The sequence below is a fragment of the Myotis yumanensis genome, unplaced genomic scaffold (assembly GCF_028538775.1).
Source record: "Myotis yumanensis isolate MYYU_CA2020_CCGP unplaced genomic scaffold, mMyoYum1.0.hap1 SCAF_11, whole genome shotgun sequence".
NCBI classification, from domain to species: domain Eukaryota; kingdom Metazoa; phylum Chordata; class Mammalia; order Chiroptera; family Vespertilionidae; genus Myotis; species Myotis yumanensis.
Genome location: NW_027223762.1, coordinates 40,360,619 through 40,379,100, shown reverse-complemented (window position 1 = coordinate 40,379,100; position 18,482 = coordinate 40,360,619). Strand labels below are relative to the sequence as shown.

The 18,482-nt window shown below is 42.6% G+C and overlaps 1 protein-coding gene across 1 annotated transcript; it reads right to left on the bottom strand.

Moving 5' to 3' along the window:
* Nucleotides 1-2,375: 2,375 nt before the first annotated feature.
* Nucleotides 2,376-8,158, bottom strand: LOC139019445 (gastrokine-3-like). Its single transcript, XM_070428457.1, has 6 exons — nt 8,056-8,158; nt 6,709-6,762; nt 6,393-6,527; nt 4,671-4,778; nt 3,588-3,729; nt 2,376-2,688 (listed from the first exon to the last, which is right to left on the bottom strand). Exons 1-6 carry the CDS (start codon nt 8,065-8,067, stop codon nt 2,594-2,596), a joined length of 546 nt encoding a protein of 181 aa, XP_070284558.1. The 5' UTR covers nt 8,068-8,158; the 3' UTR covers nt 2,376-2,593.
* Between the last annotated feature and the right edge of the window lie 10,324 nt (nt 8,159-18,482).

Sequence of the window (18,482 nt, the reverse complement as noted above, 5' to 3'; positions counted from 1 at the left end):
TTGTTTAAAATATATTTTTATTGATTTCAGAGAAGAAGGGAGAGGGAGAGAGAGATAGAAACATCATTGAAGAGAGAGAATCATTAATTGGCTTCCTCCTGCACCCCCCACACTGGGGATCGAACCCACAACCTGGGCTTGTGCCCTGACTGGGAATCAAACCGTGACCTCCTGGTTCATAGGTCAATGCTCAAACACTGAGCCACACCGGCAGGGCTTAACACTGTTCTTCTTAATAACCATTACTGAATACATTTAAAGCACGTACAGTGGGTCAGCACTGGGTTAGGCATGCTAGAGGAAGGGGCCCAAGACAAAACTGCCATAGACAATAAAGTTATTTTCTTGTTGGGGAAGTGAGAAATTTATCGAAAACATTTGTAACAATAGTAAAAGAGTATACATTAAAGTGCAAAATGAATGATAGAGTGTACTAGCTGGAATCTTAGTGTTTGCAAGTGATAGAACCCAAATCTAATTCACAGAGGCTAGATGCAGTGGAATTCATTGTCCCTGCTTAGTATAGGAGGATAGGGATATTCTGGTCTTGGGTGGCTAGAGTTGGGAACTTTAAGGTGGCCAGACTCGTTCCCTCCCCTACCCATCTCAACATTCTTTCTCCCTCCACATTAGCCTCAGAATCTTACATTAGCTTTCTCCAGGAGAGCAGATGCCACAAGGTCCCCATATTCCCAGCATCATTGTCAGAAAGAAAGAGGCTCCTCTTGTTTGAATTTCAAATTTAAAATCGTCTGGAAGGGACCATAACAGAATAACTTAGGGGTACATACTTATTCCTGTGGCCAGGATTGGTAGGGGTGGGAGTGGTAAAAAATGGTATTTTAATTGTTAACTTCCTTTGGAATCCAATGCTCAGAGATGTATTATTCTCGTCAATGTTTATAATGATACTAGAGGCCTGGTGCACAGATTCGTGCACTGGTGGGGTCCCTTGGCCTGGCCTGTGCCCTCTTGCAATCTGGGACCCCTTGGGGGATGTCGGACTGCCAATTTTAGCCCAGTCCCTGCAGGTGGTCAGTGCACGTCATAGCTACTGGTCGGATGGTCGAATGGTTGTTTAGGCTTTTATATATAGAGATTCCCACTCTTAAAACGAACTTGTGAGTTCTACTCTTTCATGACTGCTTTCTCTAAGTCAGTTAATCCTGCTCAGACTTGGCCTGTCACATCTGATGCCTCCACTCTGAATGTGTTTATGCACATATCTCCACCTTCCTCATCCTCAACAAGCTGCATGCGACCAAATCCTTAGGTTCCAAGCATCTGGTCTGTCCAAACACACCCTAATTAAGCCCAGAGGTTTATCCTGGACCTTTCTCTGCAATTGCCTTTCCATTCATGGCTGTAGGTAGCCACACCACATCATACTTTACAGCGCTGGTGCTCAGCTCTGTCTCCTGCAAATTGGTGCTGAGATCACCCAGAGTTCTCCCACTCGCTGCACTCCTCCCCACTCCCTGGCCAATCCCATCCCAGTCCCACCCTATTTAAAGTGCTCCTAACTCCAACACAACCTCTGTGGCCATCTGCATCTGTATCTTCTTCAATAGTCCTTCCTCTTTTCATTCTTGTGTCTAAGGTAAGGGGAGCCAGGGATGCTCTGTGTGGTGGGAGTGGAGCTGTCTCTGTCCCTCCCAGCCCCAGTAATGGACAGTTAAAGAACCAGTGCTAAGAGACCAGGCCCCTTATTCATTTGTAGCAGAGAGAAATGGCTAGGTCTTACCACTAAGGTATCTAAACCACTAAGAAGGTTTAGACCAGTTCCAAGGGGAGGCCTTGGAGGTCTAATTTCACTTGGATCTCTCTTAGGGGTTTGCATGGTGCAGGCTGGGTTACCATGGTGAATAGGCTTTCATAGACACTTAGCACCAATTTGCAGGAATCTGACATATGGCCTCAGACATGACAGATTATCTATGCCAGGGGTGGGCAAACTTTTTGACTCGAGGGCCACAATGGGTTCTTAAACTGGACCGGAGGGCCGGAACAAAAGCATGGATGGAGTGTTTGTGTGAACTAATATAAATTCAAAGTAAACATCATTACATAAAAGGGTACAGTCTTTTTTTTTTTTTTTTAGTTTTATTCATTTCAAACGGGCGGGATCCGGCCTGCGGGCCGTAGTTTGCCCACGGCTGATCTATGCTGTGGCTAGCATCTTTTTGTTATTTATTTATCAAGGTATTATTTACTAGTGAGGGACACCCTGAGAGAGGCCTTTAGCGTTGACACATTCTGGGAGAGGCCCCTCCTCCTTCACATCATACAGGCATGCAGTTTTGTGGAATGCACGTGGAGGGGGATGCCAGCAACTCGAGAGAGGACAGTGCAGGCAGGAGGGCTAGACCATCATCTGCTAGACCAGTGAGGCAAGAAACTTTATTGTTCTGTCTCAGAAGGAGAAACTGTACCCAAAGTTCCAGGTTACAAAGCTGGATCTTGGGTCAAAAGGTAGAAGGTAGAAACAAGGAGCTTTTTATTGGCAGATGGGAGTGCTGAGCCCCTAAGTGCTGGTTTCAGGCCAGTAGCCCCGTCTAGGCGGGTCCATTCTCCACATGGCGGACCTGGAGCTTCAGAGCCCAGGGATCTCCCCGCAGATGGAGATCCCCATAAAGTACAGAAGTTGGATTTCAAAACATGAATCAGGGTCCACTGACAGTGCGGTACCTTTAAGAAAAAAGAGGAGCATTTTACAAAATAATTACTCAATCACTTTCAGACCTCAAAGTAGAGTGGATATCTTACATCCCGCACCTAAACCGATGTGATGCTCAGGAGAGCTCTACTAGCAAGAGACTAAAATGGGACTAAAATGGGAGCTCTCCCTTGTGCTGCAAAATGGGCCCCACATCCCCCCTTTCTATTTCTACTGACCTGTAATCATACTCCCAATCCCCAGCCCCTCAAGTTCTCCCTGTTTTCCTGCTGGATCTTCTTGTTATGAAAAAGCCTTGTTCATTGGGTTAATTTATACTAAGATGTAAGTGACTGGCACTAGCCTAATGGGAAAAGATTACTGACTATATCTGGAGTAGCAGGTAGTTTTGAGATATTATGTGGTAGCTTTTCAAGCCGACCACCACTGATCCCCACCACATCCCCAGCAGCGGTGCCAGCCTCTGAGGTGCTCCTTCCCCGTGCTGTCTACAAGTACTAGGGTCCTGCATTCCAACCTCTGGGAAGCCTGAGAAAGAGGAGGACTGAGAACCCCAAAGCGATGGACCTGTAATGGTGTGACATCAGCCACTGGGTGACTTGGGCAGGAGTTGATGAAGCTTTGGGTTGAGTGAGGGTGTCTACCAACTGTCAAATGATGAGATGGCGGCCCTCAACCATCTGGGAAAGCTAAGTTCACTCTGCTTCCTGTTCTCAGTGAGCCCTGATGACAGCAGAACATCTCTGCCACCAGGGGAAATATATCCCAGGCCACATTACTTTTCTACCCAGTAGCAAAGAAATGGAATAGACCCAAAAAATGTCATTAGAATTGTCCAATGACCTAAAAATTGTATTGCACCTTTTGTCTCACCAAAGGTCTTTGGTTTCTAGTTAAATTCCTAACACACCTTCTTTTTGCTGCTGGGCAAAGTAGGTAGGGACCTCTCGGCACATGTCCTGGATAGCCATTCCATACTGTGCCAAGTTCTTGACCCGGGTGGGTAAAACAGTGTAGGTCAGGCCACGCGTGGATGGATAATGCTTTAAACCCTGGAAGAGGTGGTATTTGAAAGTGGTGAGACAGTATATGGAGACGGTACAGCAAGGAAGAAGAGACAAGGAACGTATTTCAGCACACTTGGGTGATTCATTTTACAGAAATAGCTGTAAACCCAAACTTGTCCTTGTGTTTTGTCTTTAGCTGCAATATCTTCTCTGGCCACAAGGGGATGATATTACTCCAGAAAAATCTGTGAATGAGCCTGTGTGTCTTTGTTACTGGTTTTGTATTTCTTTACCCTTCCTAATTCCACAACTTTCCAGCCTCCATAGCTTTTCTCAGCAGTGATGATAATATAGAATAGTTTTTAAATTATGTGTCATTTGTATATTAAGTTTTTACTAGCTATAAACCAGAGGAGTGGACAACTTTCTACCTCTTTTTCTATGTGACCCAAAGTGCATTTTTTCCCAAGTTCAGTGATTCTCCTGCCATGGACATGAATGTTGCTCAAATGATCTGGGCAGGTTACAAAAGCAAATGGAAGCATGTTTGGCTATCTTTGTCATTTAAGAGGCTGAGAGAAAGATAGTTTCAGCAGGCCTGGTTTATTTTCATCTAAAGATGGTATGTATGTATGTGATGGGCGGGGGTTGGTGCAGGGAAGGAGAGAAGGCACAGGGATGTGAGCACTCTATTAATTTACTCTAATACTTATAGTCAACAATTTATATTCACTAACGTGTAGCTCACATCCCTTTGGAATACATCAAAATTATGTCATTGCATGGCATTTTTATTGGTCAGGTTATGATTTGACTTAAGTGGGCCATGGACTGGACTTGGGGTCCTTTGTATGGTGGTAGGATTTCATGGACATTAAGCACAAGCATGAACCAAGTTTTCTCTGTGTGTATTGTCCCAGGAGGTCGGGATGCAGAGTTGGAATACACCATCCTAGGAGGGGACCACAAGGAGCTGTCTCACTTACCTGGTGGTCCAGGGCCTTGATAATGTCATCCAAAGTTGGGAAGACAGCTTGGTCCATCTTGGCCAAGACACAAGCCATCTTGTTATATATCTTAGCCACCAAGAGATCCTTAAAGCAACACAGCAGAACCATGTCATTCATCAGTCACAGTATTAGTGGGATCCTACTCCCCATCAAAGCTGGCAAATAGCTGTTCTTTAGACTGTGATGTAGAGCACCCCAGAGAGAGCACCCCTGGGCGCCAGAGTGAAGAGCCAGCAGCAGGACTGGCAATGCGCACAGAGCCCTGTTGCTTCTGAGGGCCATGTGGCACTGTCCCTGCTGCAGGCACAGGAAGGAATCTTCCAGGACACGCTACACGCTACTGATAGACTGGTGGGAGAGAGGCCAGGTAACAAAGCTGACTTTAAGGTCCTGATCTGGCATTCGGTCCTCAGCTGCCTCCATGACCCTCAGCCTCCCCATCAGTAAAGAAGAAATGATAGGCCTTCCACCACAGGGTTGTCATGATGAGGAGAGGATGAGACGAGATACTACGTGAAAGCATCCTGTGCATTACAGAATGTTCTCTGAATGTACGGGCTGATTAGGATCTTTGGGTCATACCTTCTAGACTCAGATTCTAGGCCTGTGTCTGCCACCAACTGCCCCTCCATGTGGCCCTGAGACTGTCATTTGGCTTCTCTAAGCTTTGGATCATAGAAGTGTGTCTCTGGCTGTGTCTGACTTAGCCTAAGAATACTTCACCTGTGTCTCCCTCCCCTAGCCAGAGCAGTTCTGACTTCTTCTGTTCTATATAATGGAATTCTATGGAATGTATTGTTTGAAAAAGAAGTTTCTAGGGGTTAACACAGAGTTGGAAATCACTAACCTGCATTCCCTTTAGGAGGGTTCAGGAGATATCTCCTTGAGGAAGTCAGAGGCAGGTTAGGTGAAGAGTGAGGGAGAATGTATTCAGGAAAGAGAGCATGGTAGTAGATACAAGTGGGAGCAGAGAGAAAGCCTGCATTTGAGGTGTCTGTCCTGAGATGTCCAATGTGAAGACAGGCGGAGGGACTTCTAACCAGCAGTGGCTGGATGTCGGAGGGTTGTCTGGGCCGGAGAGAGGACTGTGGGTTCTTACTTTCCAGAGTCCTTTCAGGTATGGAAGGGAGCTATTGGATGCAGATGAGAAGACCCAGGCACAGAAAGGCTGGGTGATGTCCCTGTGGTTGTAGAGCTTTTCTATCAGAGAGCCAGGCCAAGGTCATAGGCAGTTGCTTCCTAATCCTGCATCTTTCTGCCACGTCTTACTATCTAAGGACACAGGCAGGCAGGTTAAGGCAATATTTCTAAAAGTGAAAGTAAATCATCCTTCTTTGTAAATAAACTGGTTAAAATCTGAGATCAAGACAAAAGAACTCTTATAGTACATACCACTTATAAGAAATAGGCGTCCTTTAAATGGCTCTTTATTTTCAGAGACTTCCATGAGCCCTGTGAAGTCAGCAGCTCACAGGAAGCAAACAGGTGTGGGACCCCTACAGACTACAGAAGTTCCTCCTACAGTTGCTAGATCAGAAAAAAGTCACACAATGGCAGGAAGGCTAGTCCCTGACCTAGAGACAGGTAGTACAATTGAGAGCCTAAACCTAGAGAAGGCAAATGTAGACAGTGTCCTCTTCTCTCTGGCAAAGTGTAAGGCTAAAGTTTGGATTGTGACAAACGTGTTCCACATCTTACATTGTTGTAGTCCATGTGTCCATCCCATTCACTCAAAACATTGTTGTCTCGGACGCTGACCATACCTCGGAAGGCACTGACGTGGATGCTCTGGGTCCCCACAGACCCACTCAGAGGGTGGCTGTCACTGATGGTCTAGAGAAAACCAAGCAACAAGGAGAAGAGTTGAAAGTCCAGGGTTTCCTCTTTGCCCATATCTTGCAGGTTTACAGGGACACCCATAAGACATTTGAGAAAAGTCACCCTGGATTATAACTTATGAAAAACTTCTGCTTGAGGAAGACTACACAGGTTGGGTCCCTCCACGCTCACTCACCGTCAGGGCCAAGGTTGGAGTTAGGAGGAAAGTCACTAGGATGGAAGACACAATCTGAAATAGAAACAAATATTAATGCACCGTGGTTACCTTAGTCTCAGGTGAGTCTAGAGCCTGGAACTCAAAGGGCTCCCAAAGTTGGAGCCTTCTTAAAATTATTTTCACAGATTCGTGCACCCCTGGGGTCCCAATGTGCACCAGAGGACTGTTTGGTGTGGCTGATACAGAGTGTATCTACTCAGAAGGGAAAAGTTTATTGTTCGCTCAAGAACCTCTTTTGTTTTGCTCTATATCTACTGTCAAATGACTGGGCTGAATTATTAGGCATCTTACCAACCACTTTACCTGCACATAGGACAGGACCACATTAACCCAAATCATAAAATAAGTGATAATTCAGGTTCTCAGTCTTCCCTTTCTATACATTCCTCTCTTCTCCTAACCACTGGGGACTCCTCCTTGTTCCCCTTACCCTCCCTCCCCCCTCCTCCTCTAAGGCACTGCTGTTCTCCTCTTTCCTTTCCTTTCTCTCCCACCTTGCCTGAGAAGAAAGGACCAGGCACCACTTATTTACGCCTCACTTGGAAATAGATTTTACTTAAATGTCACTAGTTCTTGAGATCTTTTCAGTGACTCATTTTCTCTTGGCATGGCTTGCCTTACCTGTTGAGGGAATTCCAGGCATCAGAGAGTAAGCGAAAGGGAACTAGTAGGGCAGGAACAAGCCAGGATAAGAGTATGTGACAGTGAACCTTTCTCTACTGAAGGGTCACTCAGCTTAAGTGCACTTAAACATAAACAAAAATCGACAACCTCCTTCCCCATCTTCACAATACCCTATGCAGTACGCCACATGCCATGACACCATAAAAGTGAGGTTCATCTTCAAAGGAAAAGAAAACAGCTCCTCTATGAACACTAATCATAATGCAATGGGATCAATCAAGGAGATACTTGAGATGCAGATAGCAGTAATATTTTATTAAACTATTCTGAGAGTTGGGGCCATATATCAAATACATGTGAAACTCCCCATTCACTGGCAATTTTTAAATACAATCAATCTAGCAAGAGAGAACCCTAAAATATGGATATCTACTCAACCCGCAAAGATTCTTGACTTTTAAGAAATTAGTTATCAGGTCTCTTGGGAAATACCCATCATTCCGATGGGTATCCCAAAACAGAGAGGTTTGCCAACAGAGAGGTTATGTATCAAATTAATGATTAGAAATTCTATTTGGGTTTAATTTGAAGAGTCCACAGGAAGGAAAAAAGAACTGCTCCCTGGCAATTTTGATTCTGAAAACATAATCATCTGCATTTGAAATCAGAAAATATACTTACAAGGTCTTTCATATTGCCTCTCTTGCAGACCCCATGCAACTGTGTGCATAATAGAATTTTCTATGTTCCATTTATTTTCTAAGTCTGGTTTATATAGTTCTGGACTTTTCAATTATTGCCATAATAAAGGACTCTGGGTAGTTAACCATAATCCGGATGCCATTCAGAGGGGAAATAAGGCAAATTTATGTAATCACAGTTATCACTTTTCTTTAACTACTTCTAAATATTTTCTTTTTACTGTGCTACCTCTACTGGTTCCAAGGCAAACATGGCATATGAACAACTCTTTGTGGGCTGGCATGCCCATGACCTTAACAACTAAGGTAAGAATTGCAAAAATTAGATTCTGCAGAATGGTCCTGATATGCCATTAGTGAGTTTACCCTTCAACTTCTCAATTCCAGACAAGTTCTATACAAACAGTGGAGGGTTGAGAAATACCTTATGAAGCCAAAAGAGGCAGATTGGAATTATAAGATTAGATTGAAAAACAATTTGGTTAACTCTTCATCCAAACCCAAAATCACATGGTTGGTCTTTCAATGCCCTCTGCCCACCCACCAAGCTGGCCTCATTTTACCTCATCAAACATCCGCCTCTAGCTGACTTCCTTGACATTCTGATATTTTGCTTTCACTGTATGGCTTGTCTCTCTCCTGCCAGCTTTCATTTAAGGGCTCTTTTTTTCCCATAAAGGACCATTTGACCAGCTCTTGAACTCCTAAGACCATGAGAACCCCTTTCTATGATGAGTCAAGCACCAATTCAGGCCTTTTCATTTAAGATCTTATTTTTTCTCAAGCTCTTGATTGGTAGTGACCTGACTACCTGGATCAAAGTCCAGATGGCAAGAACCAAACAGATCATTTTTTTTTCTGAGAGAAGATAAATTTATGGATGAGCTTAGTCACAAAAGTGGTCAAAGGGGAAAGACAGACATCTCAGACCTTATAATGTTAAATGTAAATCAGCAATGGGAACCTGAAGTAGATGGGCTTTGGGGACTATCAGGTGACCCAAGGCTCAAATATCATACCCCTATCTCCATTACTGTCTGTACTTGAAAAGCATGCACAGAGCACATATTCAACAGTTAGTGATTGAATAAGTAAAATAGATCAAAGAAATGCCTTTCATTAGTTTGCATGTAGAGATCCAATTTTCCCAACATTATTTATACTGTTTTGCTTACTATAGCTTTGTAATATAGTTTGAAATCAGGATGTGTGATGTCTCCAGCTCTGTTCTTGTTTCTCAGGATTGCTTTAGCTATTCAGATCAAGGTCTTAACAGTCAATAAATTAAAATGGTGACCTACAGAATGGCAGAAAATATTTGCTAATATAATGTATATAGTTATACTTGTCAATTATTCCTCAATAAAGTTAAAAATAAAAGAATAACTTTCAGGGACTAATGAAACGACAAGTGCTGTATCCAAGGAAGTTGTGGAAATGTGGAAGAACTAAAAGTTAAACCATTTGTTTTGTGAGAAATGCTATAGAGCAATTAAATTAGCATCCAGAAGGGATCTTAAAATCCAGTGTGAATTCTTTAATGAAAATGATGCAGAAATCACCAGGAGAGAAAACAGGAAGGCTTGTGAGTTGCAGGATATCAAAGGGAAATGCAATTGTATATATTAGTAAGACACTTTATCACTGTCATTGTTATGACTTCATTTGCTTCTTATTACCAACTGTGAGTTAGGAGGAGCAGCAATTGTTAACTGATTTTATAGATGAGGACAAGCAATCTGTGGACTAACTCTCATTAACCGAGGCCCAATCCCAGATCTGCAGTAACCACTTCTATCAGTGCAGAGTTTAAATTTGAATCCTGGTCTGTGGATTTCAAAGGCTTCAACTATACCCATTTCCCCCAACAATGGACTGCTTTTGGGGCTCATTAACTTTAAGCTGTAGATTAACAGAGCAAGGGTCTTGAGGAACAAAAGTTCTTCTTTCGTGTCCCCGTCTATAATTTGCTTTTCAGATTACCAGGCGGAGCAGCTAATTTTCTTGGAGTTTCTCCCTAGGCAAACAGGGGCCCGGAATCATTAAAGTCACAGATAGCCAAACACCACTCCTCCGATCCCTAAGTCCAGGTTTGAGGAGTACAGGGAACAAAAATAAAGGTAGTTGTGTCATAGAGGCAGAACCAGAGATGGCCCCAAATGTGTTTCTAATCATGGACATGTCTGAAAGAGAAGGGGCACTTAGATAAGAATGCAAACAAAATGGAGACTGGAGTCAGAAAATAAGGCCTCAAGAAATCAGAAAGCCATGAGGTGTGCAAACTCTCTCACTTCTAATTCCTCACTCATGAGCATCTGGTATGAGGGGGTGTGGATGTCATTTAACTTCCCCCCAACCTCAAACATTCTCCCTGTAGGACTAGGCTCTGGGATCATGCTTTTCAATTCGTTGGGGTCTCTGGTGAGCAATAACAAAATGTTTAGATTATCTTACTCCTGTAAATGAGTCTATTATTAAAGGAAATGATTATTATAATGATGTTTGAATGCTTGTTAAAATATTGACATGTAAATTAAATAAACTAATCAGCCACATATTCAAATCTGTATTTAGTTCTGCAAAGGCCAACAGCCATGTGCACAATGGAATAATCAATATATTCAAACCATGGAGTCTCATTAAAGGAATGAGCTTTGGCCAAAACAAAGTTTGGAAAGCACCTCCCTTTTGCTCTACATTCTCTCTTCTATTTTCCAGTCTATTCCACAAACTCTTACAGTCTTGCTACTTTACTTCTCAAAAGTCTTCTGAGGTCTTCCAGGATTTGGACCCCTGTTTTCCTGTTCTTTCCAACCTATGCCAAGATGCTAACCACATCTGGCTCCCCAGTGTTCCCCATTTACAGCCCATGCTTTCATAACTCCAGTCCCACTTCACGCCTGCAGACTCCTTACCCTACTTCTTTCTCCTATGCCTTCTTCAAGGCTGATTTGCACAGTGCCCCACTCCCCAGCCTTTCTTCACTCCTAGCCAATCACGATCTCTCTTCATTCAAAATATCACAGTTTTGTGCTGTGTGTTTTTTCTACTTATATTCTTCATTGTGCTGTATTTACTTATTTAGTTGTCTGATCAGGCTATTAAATTGCACATTTGTGTTCCTAGACTATAAATTCCATAGGATTAGAGATTTTACTCTCTGTTGTTGTTCTAATATATAGTATTTCGAACAGTACCTGACACAGAGTAGGTACTTAAAAAATACATTTGTTAAATGAATGAACAAATGAATGAATGGACTGCATTGATGGTGTATTATTCCACCCTCTCTCTTCTAGGATACTTAGCAGTGTCTGTGGAATTTTTTTAAAAATTATCTTTATTGTTGAAAGTATTATAGATGTCCCTTTTTTGTGCTTTTTTCTTCTCATTGACCCCCTCCACCCTGTACCTGCCCCTCCCAGGCCTTCATCACCCTATTGTCTATATCCATGGGTTATGCATATATGCATATAAGCTCCCCAGTTAATCACTCCCCTCAATTTATTTAATGGCAAGTCACGGAATCAAGTATTTAATAGTAATGTGAAGAGGAAGACATTTAAAATCTGAACAGAATCTATAATAATAAAAGCATAATATACTAATTAGACCGGGTGTCCTTCTGGATGACCTTCTGGACAAAGCTGCCCTGCCTTGGTAGGCAGAGGCCCCGGCTGGCTGCCGTGGCAGGCGGGGGCGAGGCAGCCACTGTGGCAGCATCAGCTGAGCTCTTTGCACAAATTTCATGCATTGGGCCTCCAGTAGTATGCATAACAAAGAAAAATGGTCCTCTCTATAAACTCTAATTATAGTGCAATTATGAGATTAGCAGAGAGGCATTAATATTTTTGTCTCTGGATTATTAGGGGTAGGGGGTGAAGAAAAAGGAAAACAAAAGCCAGGAGTCTGCAAAGTTGTTTGCCTTTTATCTTGTATCCTGGAACCTCTGGCAAGAGCAGGACTCCTTTGCCCGGATCCCTTGCCTGGTGTTTGATAAACACCCTTTGATTTTTTTCTGTAATGTACCCGCCACCTGCTGCAAACCAGAAACTTCCTCATCCTTATTTTACATTTTTCTAGTTTTGTCTTGGAATTCAGATGTTTATATTCATCCCTGTAACGGTATTGATATTTTACTAACCTTTCCAACTTTGAGAACACACTGGGCATCACAACTGAGGTGTTCTTTTTTTAATTCACAAAGTTTTGCTCAGGCCCCTCTATTCTTGTATTTCTTCCCTAATCGCTAAGAAATGAAAAATATAAGGCAATAATCAATCACATAATTTCTGCCAGAAAGCAACTCTCCTCCTGATATTCTTGTTTTGTTTGGTTTGATTGTTTCTAATTAGCTGTCCTTTCCAGAATCTGATACACAGTGAGGCTGGACTTTGTCCAGGTGCCACTTGTTTGACACGCCTTTGTTCAATTAGGAGTGTCTTCATTGGTTTCCTAAGGCTGTTTTCAAGGTCCATACCCACTCCCTTCTTTCTCTGCCCTCGGATTGTCTCCTCCCAGACCCCTTTACCGCCCTCATCTCACCATATGTACATCCTGAAACCCAGATGTGGCCTTCTCAGACCCTGACTGCCCAGCCCCATGCTGCTCTGTTATCTCTTCCTTTTCTGGCTGTTTTCCTGGATGTTCTCTCTGCCTTTTCTTTTGTCCTCCCTGATCCCAGACCCGAATACTTTCTCCAAAGCAGGCACCCCTGAGCCTGCATTTCCTAAGCAGGTACAATCTCCGAGAAAGCCTTATCTTGCTGCATCTTGCATCTATCATGAGTTACTTATCGTTATGTCTACCCAACTTGCAATTGCTTGATGGCTCCCACTTCTTCCTGAAGTTCATTCCAGATGATGAAATTGCATCCAGGATCCAGTGTACCTTATCTTTTTTTAAAATATACATTTTGATTGATTTCAGAAAGGAAGGAGAGGGAGAGAGAAACATCAATGATGAGAGAGAATCGTTGATCAGCTGCCTCCTTCACACCTCACACAGGGGATTGAGCTCACAACCCAGGCATGTGCCCTGACCAGGAATCGAACCATGACCTCTTGGTTCATAGGTGGATGCTCGACTACTGAGCCACGCTGGCTGGGCTGGTGTACCCTATCTTGATAGGCAGCTGACATTATCTTTTTCAAAGTTAACTTTCACAATAGAGCTTTTTAAAAAACAAGAAATCTTATCTACCTGGATGGTTCTAAAGTAAGCCTCCTGAAATTCCATGTAAAACTTTATTTGTGGGTACAGAGGAGTTTTGTACCCCAAGTCAAATTTTTCAAAGGAATCTTAAAGAGCTTAAGAACCACTGCCTCAAAGATTCTCTTTTTCCCACAGGGCCTCTAGTCACTAATAAAGGCAGACTTAGAACTGGACGCCATTTCGAAGCTTTAGGGCTACAAAATCTGAGTTAACTTCATAAAATCGCAGTACCTGTAAAAAATTAGGCAGATAAATGCCAGTGGTCAATTTTAGAACTACAAACATTCGGCATCATAAGTAATCTGCACTTAGGTGCCATCTGTCAATAAAGAGTGAACTACTAGCATCTAATAGTGGCACTGCAGGAGGAGCGTGATCGCACTCCCCGGCACTCTAGGGGTTAAACATTGACTAATGAGCCTTGCTCTTTATTTCACTGAGAATATGGAAGTGACCTGAAAAGAACTTCCATGCGCTCCCACCACCATGTCAGCCCCCATGTGTGTAGACTCTAATTTGTCTCCTATTGCTAAACATTGGGCCTCTGTAGTCCCAGCTAAATTCACCTCTGCTTAGGTTCTAGATCCCATTCCTTCCCTCCCATTCGTGCACTTCTCCATCTCTTATCAATTCCTCTTCCCTGTTTCTTCCACTTTCACGTCTCTTCTGAATTATTCCCATAAGCAGAAATACATGATATTACTTAAACTACATTCAAACAAGGTACAACAATAGTAATGACAGAAATAAACCAGAAAGAAATTCCTCTATTGGCAGCATTTCCCATTCTATGTGCCACTCCTTTTCTTTCCTTACATTTAGAGGAAAATCCTTTGAAAGAGAGGTCCATAGTGTCTCCTCCCTGCCTCCCTTGAGCCCACTCCCATCAGGTTTAAACCTGAATACACTGCTGAGAGGTTCCTTGGTGTTAAAAGGAAAGTGCCAGGCAGACAGGGACTGGTTGGTCACTCCAGAGGAGGAAAGAAGAAGGTGTCCCCCGCAGAAGTGGGGCAAATGCAAATGCTCTGCTGGAGAGACCCTGGGGCCCGGCTGGGTGGGGCTTACAGGCTGGGTCAGAGGTTTTTTTCTATTGTCTATGCCAGTGCTTAGCAAACTGCGGCTCTCGAGCTACATGCGGCTCTTTGGCTCCTTGAGTGTGGCTCTTCCACAAAATACCATGTGCGGACGCGCCCGTACAGTGTGATTGAAACTTCGTGGCCCATGCGCAGAAGTTGGTATTTTGTGGAAGAGCCACACTCAAGGGGCCAAAGAGCCGCAGTTTGCCGACCACTGGCTATGCCATGGGAGGGCACCAGAGGGTCTTGAAAAGGCCCTTTCTAACTCTGGGTGGAGAATGAGCTAGAGGCCTGTAAAACTGAAATGTGGAGACTTGTTATCTCCGTGTAATAGTAATAATGTTAGAAAAGGGGTCTGGTTTTTATGAGCTTCCAGTCAGATTCATTACAGGCCCTTGGAGTGGGGGTGTGGGACAGGCTTGACTCAGTTACTGCTGCCTTGTCCCTTGGGGTTGAACACAATGGGGAGATTGGGACCTACCTAATTTCAGTTAATATAGGCACTTACTGAGAATTGCTAAGTGGGTGACATCAGAGTGGCTTCTTGATAAGGAGAGAGCTTGTCAAGGGGGATTTCTGAGCCATTTTCTACATCAAATCAATAGAGGTGCTAATCCTCAATCTAGATAGCAGAATAATTCAATTACAGACTTGGGCTTTAAGCCCACAGCAGATTAACCAACTGTCAAGGACCTCAGCCACCAGCAGACAGGCCTTGTTGATGAAGAATGCCAGATCCACATGGCAGTGCACATCCATTCCAGACCTGGCTCCTGTGCCATGGGCACAAGGGCAGTGCCCAGGAGCTCCTGGACGGCCTTATGGCCAGTCACCATCATACCCTGGGGCCTGGAAGAAACCTATCCTGTGCCAGACCATAGAGTGGAATCTCTGGCCCAGACTCTTTAAGGCAGAAACTACAAATCTAGAAAAAGAGATTGGCAGACAGACAAGCACCATCAAAACAGTTTTGTCCTTTTAAAAATATATTTTTAAACATCTGGAAAATAAAGTTGACCCTAACATGCTCACAAAAGCTATGATTATTCTTGCATAAGCCCTCCTAATATTTTCACTGGGACTTTATCTATGAACATAGTTTCTATAAATCAATGTATCTCTTGAGAAATATTTTTTTACAATCATATATTTTAATTAATCATTCAAAGAGGTTGGGGGGTGGTGAGTAGATTAGATGAATCCAGGATAATTTTATAGTTATTTGCTTAATGTTGCAATGAACATCTTTGGGTGACAACATTTTTTATTCTTTTGTATTATTTCTATAAGATAAACTCACAGAAGTAGATCAAAATCAAAACATTTGAAGGACATTGTGATTTATGATCCACATACCAAATTGTTTTCCAAAGTATTGCATTGATTTGCACTTCCACTCAAAGTATATGAGTATACACATTTTACAGCAATAAATATTATCTGTAGGGGGTCTGGGTTTTATGAGATCTACTTTTGTCCTTTACATAGATGAAACATAGTTTATTGAATAATTCCTCTACTCACCAACAGAGAATGAGTGCCCCTTCCCCAGACTCTGACAGATATAAAAAATGTCTTTAATTTTTGTCAATCAGATTACTTAAAATGGCATAATTTTTTTTTACTTTGAATGTCTTTAATATGTGACTATTTACATCTTTTCATACATTTATAGATCACCTGATTTTCTGTTGTGAATTAATCGCTTTTATACTGAGCTTCTTTTCAATAGGGTCATTTAAAAATTAATTTATCAGAGTTTCCTTGCATATTATTCTTTCATTGCAATACTCTTCTTTCAGACTTTTAATTATATTTTTAAATGTTTTATGGTCTTTTATTGCACAGAACTTTCTTAGTTTGATGTAATCAATTTTATCATACACTTAAAGCTTAGTTTTGTGTGTTTTCAAATGATTTAAAAGCCTTTTATACGACCAAAGTATTTTCCTTTAACACTATGTAGTTTCATTTTCTAAGTTTAGATCAATAGTTCATTTAGGATTTAGTTTTATGAATGTGTGACTTAGGTTTTAATGGACAGCCAGCTGTTCCAATCCCATTTACTGAGTTATTTCCCCATTAACTTGAAATAATATTTTTATCCTATGAGAAATTTCTATATTTACAGGTATGCTTCTAGATTGTTCTATTGTGTTACATTGATCAGTTTGCTTACTTCTGTGAAAAATAACAGTTTTTAGAACTATAGGTTTACAATATATTTATTTTTACTTCTTTGTTATTTTTCTTTATTTACAAATATTTTTTGGATATTGATTTGTGACAGGCATTTTACTAGGTCATAATAACAGTTCCTCTCATCTCCCCCCCCCCCCCCCATTTATTCTTATTTTTCAAATTTATCTGGGCTATTCTTGCCCATTCAGTTTTCCATATAAATTTAGACTCATCCAATCAAGAGTTAGTTTTGATTGGAAATGCACTGAATGTATTAATTAATTTAGGGAGAAATAACAAATAATTTTTTATTTGTAAATTAGTCATTTTTTTCTTACCATCCTTTAACTGTAGCATGCCATTCACAAAGCAGCCACCAGGTGGGTGTAGGAGCACAGAAGGTGAAACAGGCTCAGTAATAACGGAAGAGCCAGACAGAAAGAGGTTGTAATTATCTGCCCTTAACTCCTTGCACCTATTTTGTATAGCTTACAAACATTTCATTTACATTATTTCCCTCAGAATTGGCAAATAAAGTGATAGTTCCCCCATTTTATAGATGAATAAATAAAGCCCAGAGAGGTGAGGGGACTTCTGCAGGCTATGCAGCCACTACAGGAGGATGCACAGCCCATGTCTTCCTTCCATGCCAACTCAGATGCCCTTTCTGCTACATCCCACTGCGGATTCCAGATTTCCCTTCTCCACACTATCCGAAAGGAATACAAAATAAGTAGAAACTAAAATCGAAAGCAATAGCAGAAAAATGTGTGCAGGAACATCATCCCTAAATTCAAAATGTTGGCATCACCTTCCATGGGTCTCTCAGCTCCATTTACTAATTTAGGCCGCCAAGCCTGTGCATTTTCCCTTGTTGGCATATCTCACCACTCTCTTTTCTCTTCTCCCAACATCATCTTCATCTCACTTCTGGCTGGCATCTATGGCCCCAGGTTTCCCCTCCAATGCATCTCCTTTGCCAAGCTAATAATTTTTGTTAGAGATGAGGAAACTGGGGACAAACGAGGATGAGATGACTTGGGTTGAATAGGAAGTTTGTGGGGTTTCCAAAGCAGGCAGGACCTTCCAGGAACATTTGGGTGTGTTGATACCCAAATGCTGAGATATGGGGAACTGAGACGGGGTTCAGGTAGTCATCTCTATTTGATTACCTAGAGGGTTTGGGGAGGGAAGAAGCAACAGGAGACAGGTGAGGGGCTATCCAAAGTTAGGCAGGCATGGACCTTATGGCTCTTCAGGAGATATCAGTTCCTACCTTGTGGAGCAACAAGACCACAGCCACACTCAACCATGGCCTTAGCTTTGGAATCAATTATGCTCTGGGCCATGCTAATTCCAGCAACTTTGAGCCAGGGATCTGGTAGCTCAGAGACTGTGCTGCTTTGACTGTTTCCTGGCACTATTACTGAGCTTTTGTCACATTCCTCATGAACAGGGCTTTGTTTTCCATCCAGGCCCAATCACGGTCTTGTACCTGAGCTCAGCCCTCACTTCTTCCAGCTCCAGAATCTTGCCTCACGGGTCTCTCAGGGCCTGCAGGCCTGGTCTTAACTCAGCCTTGCAGGTCCCCCTGACCCTGGACATTTGCTTCCCTGGATCTCCAGTTGTTTTCTACCCCAAGCTCCCCTGCCATGGGATTCTGCTCTGCCTATAACCCCCTAATGGCCCTTCCTGCTGCTGAGCACCTGCTCTGACCCTGGGCTCTGCCTGCCTCACTCACATCCTCCCTGAACTTGACACCGACCTGCCCATAGCACCTCTCTTTGTTCCTCTTGAGTCACCTATAGGAGCCTCTTTAAAATATATATATATATATATATTTTATTGATTTTTTACAGAGAGGAAGGGAGAGAGATAGAGAGTTAGAAACATCGATGAGAGAGAAACATTGATCAGCTCCTCCTGCACACCCCCT